This window comes from Seriola dumerili, unplaced genomic scaffold (assembly GCF_002260705.1).
Source record: "Seriola dumerili isolate Sdu_G_001 unplaced genomic scaffold, Sdu_1.0 BDQW01000226.1, whole genome shotgun sequence".
Lineage (NCBI taxonomy): Eukaryota > Metazoa > Chordata > Actinopteri > Carangiformes > Carangidae > Seriola > Seriola dumerili.
The window spans coordinates 1,928,145-1,939,122 of NW_019174481.1; the positions used below are offsets into that span (position 1 = coordinate 1,928,145).

Consider the following 10,978-nt stretch of genomic DNA (forward strand, 5'->3'; position numbering starts at 1 on the left):
AAAAAAAGGGACAAAGCTTGTCCAGTTTAGTTTCCATTTAGGGCATGCTATTGTAAGACTATTTTGCTGGACTGTAACCCTACTAATTATATCAGTTGGCAGTTTATTACAGTTCAACAGTTACCATGGTCAAAATACATGAAACCAGGGCTGTCTCCCTTTTGTTTTTTTATCTCATAGATAAAACCTATGACTATGTTAATGATATATCAACCATTGAAATATCCCCAGATTTCATTTCAGAAATCAGGTCACCTTATTGTAGTTTTGCCACTTGTGAATGGGAGGAGCCGGCAATCAAACTACCAACCTTCTGATTGGTGGATGACCCCTGCTATGTCAAATGTCAAAACAAATCTCTGGTCTAATACAAAGTACCATGTGGACTCATTAATCTAGCTGTGAAGATGGTGTTTTAATGGGGATTTAATCAGTGGAATCTATAAATGGATCTATAGATTGTCTGTATGGGTTTGCTGTTAGTTGGTTTGACCACACGTGAATTATGACTCTCACAATTACATTTGACTGCTGCTGCTGGAAGAGCAGACATGAAGGACACAACTTATCAGTCAAGTCTGAGATGGGAGATCAATTTGGTGGCCACAATATTACTAAACTGTGAAGGACACTTGACTTTCTGAGTACTCATGGGAGACAAAGAAATTGCATTTGATATCTGAACATGCTACGGTTTTTGGCAGAAAAAAAAAAGAAAATATAAAAAAATTGATTTGTTCTCATTTAACTGTGTAATTGGATGTAGTATCTATTCATTTCAAACAAATTAACTCCTCAAGAGAACGACACTAGTTTTCTCTCTTGAGTATTAAAGCCGCCACCACCACAGAGACTTGGTTAGAAAATGAGCTGACAAATATCAGAGATCGCTGCAGAGATAGCTGCTTGCTCAACATGGCAGAATTAGCAGAGCAGCACTAGAAAACCATTCTGTATTTTCATCAACAATATGACCCCATCAATATTGAAGAGCCTTGTGGAGCATTTCCTCACAACCAACCCTTAAAGACATGATGTGCTCGCTATACGTTAGTCAGTGATGTTTTCTGATCTTTAAGTTTTTATGAGGCCAAACTTTCTTCATGCCCCTCTGTGAGCTGTGAGCCTCCCAGATTTATTCATTAACAGGACATTTCTGACTTTTTAGATCAATATTTGCAAAAAAATATAGGAAAATATCTCTGCCAAAATACATCCTGTTGGTCCTCAGATGTATCTTTCAGTAGGATGAACATATTAAAATCAATAACTTTGCTCTGGTTGGAGTTAACTTGAATTAATCAGTCCAGCCGGACTAATTGCCATGAAAAATGTTTTTGGTGTTGCATTGTTGTAGAGCTGAAACGATGTGGGTTAGGGTTAGTGGATTAATCAATGAGTCAAACAACAGAAATGTATCTGCAGCTATTTTGATAATCATTTAAAGAGCTACTCCACCTATTTAGCATTGCAGGTTCATAAAGATGGAAGAAGAAACAGGTTAAAAAAAGTGGACAGTCATAGTCTGTGCAGTGGAGGCCAAGATAACACTACATCCTACATTTCCCATAAATCAATTTAATAACTTCTTTCATTTGACTGTCCCTGCCATAGTGTCTTTCAAACTCCACATCTCCACTGTTTTTATAGCAGAATTTCTCTTATAAATGTGTAATTTCTAAAACTGAAAACATCACTATGACAACATCAAGGTTATTTGCTCTAACTTTAAGAAATCGCCTCCGCAGCCACAGAGGATATTACACAACTGTTTTCACAGGTTGAGTGGTATTTACCATAACGAGTAAATTAAACTTGATATGTTCACTCAGTGGAGTGCTGCTTAAAGTCATTTTTTAAGCAGAAATGACAATCATTAAAAGGCTGTTGCTCCTAGAAATGTGAAAACACACTGTTTTCGTTTTAGTCCTGTGTGAAAGTAAATGGAAGGATTTTTGGCTTTTGAGCTGTTGATTGTTTAGAGCTTTGAAAAGGTCGTTTCTACTGAGACTTCACAGATGACATGATTTATTGATTAAATGAGACAATAAATGGCAGACTTATTGATAATGAAAAATATTCAGTTGCCGCCCTGCATTTCAGCTGCTGTGTCATACAGTGCAGTGCAAGAGGCATCAATAAATCACACTTTTTAGTGGTCACTTCATCTCTGCTGCATTTATAAAAGCTCCTGTTGAGTGAGACAATAGCAGGGCTTTGAATGAGAGACACTGAAACGATCAGGACAACTTTTACTTTACCTTCCCTTCTGTTCCAAGGGCCTCGTCCTTTTTGCTCTTCTCCAGGTCTGATGAAGAGACGCACTCAATGCTCTCCTCTGTAGTGGCTTCAAGGTCTGTCTCTTCTGACAATGCAAACCTCTTCTTTGCTGCAGAGAGACCAGATACATATATGGGAGGGGGGGGATTCTCAATGCTGTTTTTATTTTGTGCTTTATAGTTCTACGACAACAAATCTTAGAGGCAGGAGAGCAGCTGCAGTGGGCCAAGAAGCTGGCTCAAAGCCTACACAAGCAAAGTCTTTGATCAGTGGTTTTGCACGATTCACCAAAAACCAATCTGCAGCTGCAGCGTGCAAGCTGCAAAGAAAACTCTCCGGGCCGGTGGGATATAATGACCATCTTTTGCTAGAAGAAAGGTGTATCAAGGTTGCGCGCTGTTTGATTTCTGCAGGCGCTCAGGGTTTCTTGTTTGTGTGAGGGGATAAAGCAAGAAAGAAAAAGAGGACGATGAAGGCCGCAAGGGAGTTTTGTGCTGTTGTTGTCGTGAGCAAAACAATAATGGAGAGGTGAGTTTACTGTGTTGTGACAGCAAAGGAGAACGAGTACGGAGAAAGACAGGAGGGGGGATGGGGACTGGATATTGTGGATGCACCTTTTTGTTGTGTGTGGTGTTTGTCGTGTGTGGCTGTTGTGTGTGTGTGTGTGTGTGTGTGTGTGTGTGTGTGTGTGTGTGTGTGTGTGTGTGTGTGTGTGTGTGTGCAGGTTGTTGTGAGTCACCTGGCGCTGCCTCAGACTCCTCCGCCTTCCCCTCCTCATCCTCCTGGTCATCGCTTTTCTGCTGCAGGGTCAGCTGGTGACACACATCAAACGCCTGACCCACTGTCCGCACGATCCTCATGGCCTGAGACTGTGAGTGAGGACACAGAGACGGTGTGTGTGTGTGTGTGTGTGTGTGTGTGGGGGGGTGTGTGTGTGGGTGGGTTAGGGAGAGCAGGGGTTGGGGAAAACAGCAGCAGGAGCACAGTAAGGAAGGATGCAAAAATGAAGGGACACAGCAGGGGAGAAAATGAGGTGCCAGAGGAGTTGCACAGGGAGGAAAGTGGATTGGCAGATTGAGTGTATGTGTGTGTGCACAGGTAACAACACATAACAGTGGAGGAGCGAATGTTGGGGAAGAATGAGATGTGAAAAATGAAGACAGAGGGAAACAAGAGAAGATAGAGACCGCATTCAAGTCAGAAGATATTATGAGCAGAGCTTCGGCTGTTTTGTCCTTGTCTCTCTGCTCTGCATACATTCTGCTGTCACAGTGATGGATCGCTCCATTTGAGAGGCAAGTAACTTTGATGGCGGGGGGAGTGAAGATTAAGTTTGTTGTTATTGCAGGAAGCTCAGTAGGTGTGTCTGTAACATCAGGTCATCAATCAGGGACAGTTTAATTTGCAATAACTCAAAAATTAGCTACTTGAAGTCTCACACATGCACATCCTGTTCACTCGTTTTCACAAAAAGGCTTCACGTAAACCCTGTTTGTCCTGACGACCTCATGTAAGAGATGTTCCTGTGAGTCACATAAAGCCCTGATAAACAACATCACCATACTCACAGAGAGGTGAGACACAGCCTCATTATGTAAAAAAAACTAATTATGCAATACGCATAGGAATTACACATCATCGCTTTCTTGCCAAGAGTTAAAGAGCGCTTATACCACTTCCATATCTTTTTTTATCTCTGTTTACCTTCTGATGTAAACATCTGGCTTTTTAACTGCTGGATGCTCCACTGAATGTATTTGCATTCACGCTGCTCAAAGAAGAGTTATCAGATCTCAAATGCGTCCTCAGTGCGTCTTGTGGCGTGTTCACACCTCAACATAGAGACAGATGTTAGTACCAGGTCTGAACAGAGCCTGTCACTCACTCTAACAGCAACAGCAGAGGTGATTGTACTTTGTGGATTATAAAAGTAGATAGGTATAATTATTAAATTGCAGTATGGCTTCGTTTAACCTCTTGTGTTTTTAAGCTAAACTGATTAGTTTATTGACAGAAAGGTAATTAGTCATTTTTTAAGCCGTTTTTCAAGCTCAACTGTCAAACACTACCAAGTTGTTGCTCCTCACTTATGTCTTATGACTTAGTAATCTCAACATCTTTGTGGTCTGGGTTGTTTGTCTGATAAAACAAGTAATTTACAGACCCTCACCTTGGGCTTAGGAGAATTGTGATGGGCATTTTTCACTATTTTCTGACATTTTCAGACCAAAAGATTAATTGACGGCAGAATAATCAAACATAAAAACAACGCTACTTACACCCCTCATGTGCTTAGGTGTTTTACTGTCTTTTCAGTTTAAATTTTATTATAAAATAAAGTACATATTACATTTCCTCTTGCATGTGGGTGTCGGTGTTTCTTAAGCTGAGCACACAGGCAAGAAAATTCAATGTGGCCTTTGGGACACCAGCACTCTCATGATCGATTTCAAGGCTTATTTTTTCCACTAAAGCCCTAATATGCAGTCCAGTGCTAGCATCCTAAATCCACTGGAATTAAACTTTATCCACCGTGTCCTTTCTCGCTCTCACTAAAGGTGAGTTGTTGTGTTTTCTATATTGAATAGTGGCAGAAGCAGCATTGAAATAAATTTATTGCTATCTGCCTCTGGAGGATCATCCTGCCTCTGGGCATTTGGGCAATATGTCTATGTCATATGGCAACTCCAGCTTCAGAGTAGTTTAATAAAAAGAAATAACAAAAAAACTACACAGGAGTAAAGTTATGAAATTGATTATTTTGCTTTATTAATACAAAATGCAGTTTTGTTTTAAATTGTCCAGTGTAAAAGCTGGCCCTCTCAAAGCCAAACACAATAGGCTCTGCTGATGTACGGAGCTGACATCTGAGCCCTGCTGAGCTGCAACATGCAGTGATGAAAATAAATCAAATCTCCTCTTATCAGCTGGTCCATCTCTTCCTACTCAGCACACACGCTTGGTCTGCAACACCCAGATAAGGCTCCATAGCCCCAGAGAGGCACTGAGGCAACACGGCCTGCATCCCTGACCATGTGGTGGGTGTTTCGTTCAGTAGTAGTGAAAATGTCTTTAAGTGCTGAGTGAAAAAGGCCCTCGTCTTTTCTCTTTTCTTCTCCCACCAGAATGATTAGTATGCAGCTTCACTAAATCACTGTCTGTCTGGTATCCATAGTGAAGGGATGGGAGTCAACCTCGCTGATGCTCTGTCTTTGTCATAGAGGAAAAAAAAAGGTCTCTGCTTGATATGCAGATATGTGGAGGAAAACATGCCTTTCATTTTCACGAGCATTTTGCCACAACACGCATGAGGGGTCTGACTGTCAGATTAATTGTGTGTGGGTCCAGCAGAATTACACATCACTGAGGTGGTGGGTATAAATATCACCATTAGCAGTTATGTACAAGGCATGGAGCTGAAAACAAAAAGCAATGACTGACATGCTCTGGTCCAGATTTGTTTGCAGGCAACTCAAAAAGGATAAAGCTGGAGATAATCTGTATGTTGGTTAAAATCAGCAAAGCCCACAATAAGACCGAAACCAACAATGTCTGTCTCTTAATACTTCGTATCTTCCCCAGCCCGTCCCGTTGCTCTCAGTCCCAAGCACGTTCATCCCTGTATGTAAAGATGGACGTAGCCTCCGTGGTGTCACCCATAGGTTTTCTGAAGAGCGGTGTGTGCTGTTTTGCTGTCGCCATCTTGGCAGTGCCAAACTAATGGCTAATCCAAAAATGGGCAAAGAGGAGGGGTACAGTGTGGCGCGCAGATTTCGGTGCAATGCCGGTTTGTGGCAGGCATACGCTCATACCACCTGTCACTCAAAGAAGCCACGCCCTCAATTATGCAGACCTTTAAGCCTTAGTAAAATTTAAATGACTAAGTTATATAAAAGTTCACCCCCCCCCCGTACAGTTGCCACGGATGAGGGAATTGGCAATAAAGACCAAAACTGTTTTCTGTACCAGGCTGTAAACATGTTTATTTCTGCTGTAAAGTCGGGCATTTTAACATGGGAGTTTTTGGAGATTGACTTGTTTTTGGAGCCAGCCTCAAGTGGCCGTTAAAAGAACTGTGGTTTTTGGCATTTCAGTGTTGACTTCAATTTTCAGCCCTGGAGGTTGTTGCTCGGTCTGTACGTTAAATATAAAGCTGTGAAAACAGTGTGGCCTCACAGAGACGACAAGACTCCAGGAAGTTACTGTGCCAGGCCAACCCCCCCCCCCCCCCTATATGTTTTTTTTTTTTTTTGATTGAGGGGATTTAGTTACCGTTAGATTGCCTCTGACTCTTTGTGCTAAGCTAAGCTAGCTGGCTTTTAGCTGTAGCTTCATATTTACCGGACACGTTTACCAAAATGTCAGACTACTCCTTTAACAACTGGTCAAGAGGATACACTCACCGAGCACTTTATCAGGAACACCTGTACACCTGCTTATTCATGCAATTATCCGATCAGCCAATCATGTCGCAGCAGTGAAATAACATCATGCAGATAGTGCTTGGTGAGTGTTTGTGTGTGGAGGTCTATGGCCCAGAGGAATAAGCCACAGTATGTCAGGTAGTGGCTACATTTATTATTAAGGATAGATGCTTTGCATTTATCAGCTCATCCGGGACTTAGACTCACCTTCCTCTTCGACTTGAACACATTGCAGCGGAAAATGTTGCTCTGTCCGTCTCTCGCTATATAACTGAAGATCTTCAAGTCTTGAGCATCATGTGAGACATAAAAGATCCTGTTGAGGCAAGACAATGCATGAAATCAGATTACTGTCTGGTTATTTGGCTTCTGTCTCCTTGATTTAATATCACGAGGAGGGGCCTACCTGTAGATGGGATCCTGTGTCACCAGGATGGTGTTCTCATCCCATGACCACCCTTTTCTCTGCAACAACACGTAAATACACAGGTTGACATCGACACAGGTGCTTTTGAAAGTTTTCATTAATTAGTCACTTTCAGTCATCAATCACTGACCTTCTTCTTTTTGCGTAAAATCACTTTGACACAATCGGTGGATACGACAATGTTGACCTTCTTTTTCTTTATGTTCTTCAGTTTGAATTCATACTGTGGAGGAAGAATGATATTCATATTAATATTTAAGATGGGCAAAAAAAAGAAAAAAAATTGTCCAAAAGATAAACCAGACTGAATATTATGCTATGTGTTGTGAGCAGCATTTAATATCACATTATCCCACTGAGGCGGAGCTCTTTACATATATTTGAAAAGAGAGACGGGATCATGTAGACAGGAAGATATTTTTGACTATCTCCTTCTCAGGGGAAATGTGAGATTGAGTAAACACTGAGATACTGTGAGTTTCTTTTTCTGGGAGCTGTTTAAGCTTTCAAAGGCAGACTTCCCAGAGGGAGGCAGACATGTGTGGGACACTTTCATCCCTCTCCATGATTAATGCTCGAGCCTGTACCCTCTGCCTCCACTGCAGGCGCAGGCTCCGAATCTAAGATCTAAGAACAACCCGGATTTATGTGAAAATAACACGGCCCACTTTGAAAACACTAAGTCCAACATCAGATGATTGATTGATCAGATGAAGTTCTGTGAATTCAACAGTGTTCCTCTGCGAACGAGCCGTCACCCGCTCTGCACGACAGTCTTGGATATTCTCTGTCATCTTTTCTTTGGTCTGTGTAAAAATAACAATCCAGCGCTGGTTGTCTTTTGTTTTCGGCGTGATTGAAGCTGTCGATTCACTCTTTTACTGACATTTCAGAATAAAAGAAATGGGCAATGTTGTCATTACCAACATGACAAGTCATATCTGGTGATTTTTAGCGCTAATGAATCTGGAGCAGTTTGTCTATAAGTCAGTGACCTGTGTCACAGTTGGCAGAAACACGCTTCACTAGAAGATTCAATGAGCCCTTCCACTTGATATTTCATGTCATATGCCTCCTTCCAGTTCATCCGTCTTATTGTTGTGTGGGCGTTTTTATTCGAGACTGTGGATGGCCAGGTGAAGGACACAACTCCCTTAAGGTGTGTGTTATCCAGGCTAATGCGGCCACACGTAAAATGGGACAAGAGGACCATCCATCTCCACACACACACTGTCGCGAGAGGGGCCTGAAGTGGAACACAGGAAGTGTTCATGCTGAAATTTGCATGCACATCAGCCTCAGAGACTCACACTTAACACTGCCCTCAAGCACAACTAATGCTACAGGTAGTGTCAACTCACCTCTGGTCTTATCTCTTAAGCCACTGTGAGTACTTTAAGGGCAAGTTGGCTTTTAAAGATTCAGAGTCTGTCTTCCCCTCAGAAGCAGAGACTCTTAATTACTGTGCCATCACAGAGCTCAGCGTGTGACTCTTTTACTGACTTGCTTTTATGTTATCTATTCTCACACTGAATACCATGTTGTTTTCATTCATTCCATTATTTGTCACTTTTCTTAGATTTTTACCATTTATCATTTTGGCTTCAAAGGCTTGCAAAAGAAAAAGAAAAAAAAAGCATTTTGCTAACACTGATATTTATTGAAATGTATTTATTTACAAGAAAATCGTCGATGAAAAATGTTGCAAAACACAGACTTGGAGACCGGCAAGGTCTTCACACAGCTTTGTGCATTGTGTGATTTTTATCCATTTGAGCTGCTGTATTCAATGTGTTTTGTTATCCACTCAAACCTGCAGTCGAAGCACTTTTGTAATATATTATTAGAAAAATGGTAAAAAATCTGAAGATAAATAAATAAATCAATGAATAAATGAAACTCACTAAATCTTATCCTGTGCTGTACTTAAAGGATCAGGATTAAGTTCTTCCTGGGTGTCACAATAACTTGGATGTTAGATTAGATATAACAGCTGACAAACAGCTAAATCCTCTCCTCCCAGCGCTTCTGTAACACTGCAGTGATGTGTAATGACAAGGCATGGCAGGGTTTCCAGTGGCCTTGTCTGGTCTAAATAAAGGGAGGCTGGAGAGACGTTGGTTTTTCTAATGGTATCGCATATAAACCTGCGTGCCGTGTCTCTCCTCAGCCATAAAAATCTAGATTTGCCCTATGAATCCTGCCGTGATTTAAAGCGCTCCTGACAGCCCACTGAATCTGCCGAGTGTGTAGTTTTACGCAGACCGCTGATTTATGCGAAAGGAGGATGTTGAGGGGAGTAAGGACCCTCTGAGCACCGTGCACAAGGTGAGACATAAAACACGAGAGAGAGAGAGAGAGGATAAATGTGCATGCACCATCACCAGCCGCTGGGTCGTTGCTAATGTGTTCGGGCTGCTGTGGAAGCAATGGTCAAGTTCAGTGGTCTGGTTCAGGGAAGTTACATATTTAAGTGTCTTACTCTGATTCTCCTCATTGCAGCGACTATCTCCATTCGACTGCCGGGGCGACCCACCTCCAAACTGCCAATGTACTGCAAAATGTGAGAGAAAGGTTCAAAGAATGGGGGAATTAATACCACTGATTACTGAGTGCTGAGCTGGCAGGTTTATTTATTTCCAATGTCTTTTTGTACATTTCTGGAAATATTCCCCTCTGTGAGGAGGTTTTTTTTTTTTTTTTAATATACTCAGAAGCCAAACATTAAAACTTTTATTGAAAAAAATGTCATAATGATAATTCTGCACTTATCACAGTGTTCAATTCATAGAAGGGAAATAAATGATGTCAGCATTCATCAAGAGATCAATTAAATCAACACTTGTCTAAAGGCTGCAACATAATTATAAATTCATCTGATGATTATTTTGTCAATGAACTGATTCATTGTTTTAGTCTATGTCAGAAAATAGTGAATAATGCCCACCACAATTTGCCAAAGAAAAAGTGACATTCATTTCTGTCTTGTTTTGACAGACACACAACTCACAGATGCGCTATTCCATGAACTATCACGTATGTCAAAGAGAAGCAGCAAATCCTCCCATTTCAGAGGCTGCAACCAGCAACTGTGAGACATTCTAGCCTGAAAAATGATTGAAATGATTCATTGATTATCAGAATATGGATGAACGGAATGAATGGATTGATCGAATTGTTTCAGCTCTGGAAAAAAAAATCTTAAATCAGAGACATTTTTAAGTCTTGCAAAGTAGACAAAAATCTAAGAGTTACAGTGTCAGTGAACACCAGCAACATCACAGAAATACACCTACAGTCCGGTGATATCTGTTACAGTGACAGTGACATTAATGATCCTCATTTCAATATTTGACACATCAGGATCCTCGAGCCTCCTGCCTCCCACAAACTATCTGTTGCAGAGGGTCCTTACCTTTGCCTCGAAGCAGACCCCATGCTTGAACACCTCCTCGTTGTGCATGGGGATCCTCAAATCGTGCACGTCATCTACTAAATTGTACTTGGTTACCCCTGGCATCGCTTTAGTGATAGCTGACTTGACTCCAGACTCTTGCTTTACGACAGCGCTAGAGACCTGCAGATATGCGCATCTCCTCCGGCGCTGCTCCCTCCGCACTCTCACCGGAGAGCCGCGTCACTCCGGAGGTCATCCGGGTTGAGGCGCTCCGGTCGCGACGAATTGATTGGTTGACGGAGGCGGCTAACGCGTTGATCGGTTATACTGACCCCTCCGCTCCGCTCCGAGGCACGGTGAGACAGAGACAGTACGCGCCGCCGCGACCGACGCCGTCGCCGCCGGGGTCCCGATGACGCACGGATCTCAACACGACTGTTTTTACCGCGG

The 10,978-nt window shown here is 42.0% G+C and overlaps 1 protein-coding gene across 1 annotated transcript in view; it reads right to left on the bottom strand.

Moving 5' to 3' along the window:
* Window positions 1-10,740, bottom strand: part of nos1ap (nitric oxide synthase 1 adaptor protein) — a 29,092-nt gene extending 18,352 nt beyond the window's left edge. The window contains 7 exon segments of the mRNA XM_022755256.1: window positions 2,248-2,389; window positions 3,020-3,149; window positions 6,912-7,020; window positions 7,111-7,169; window positions 7,262-7,354; window positions 9,614-9,685; window positions 10,547-10,740. Coding sequence (XP_022610977.1) covers window positions 2,248-2,389; window positions 3,020-3,149; window positions 6,912-7,020; window positions 7,111-7,169; window positions 7,262-7,354; window positions 9,614-9,685; window positions 10,547-10,651 — 710 coding nt within the window. The 5' untranslated portion in view covers window positions 10,652-10,740.
* Between the last annotated feature and the right edge of the window lie 238 nt (window positions 10,741-10,978).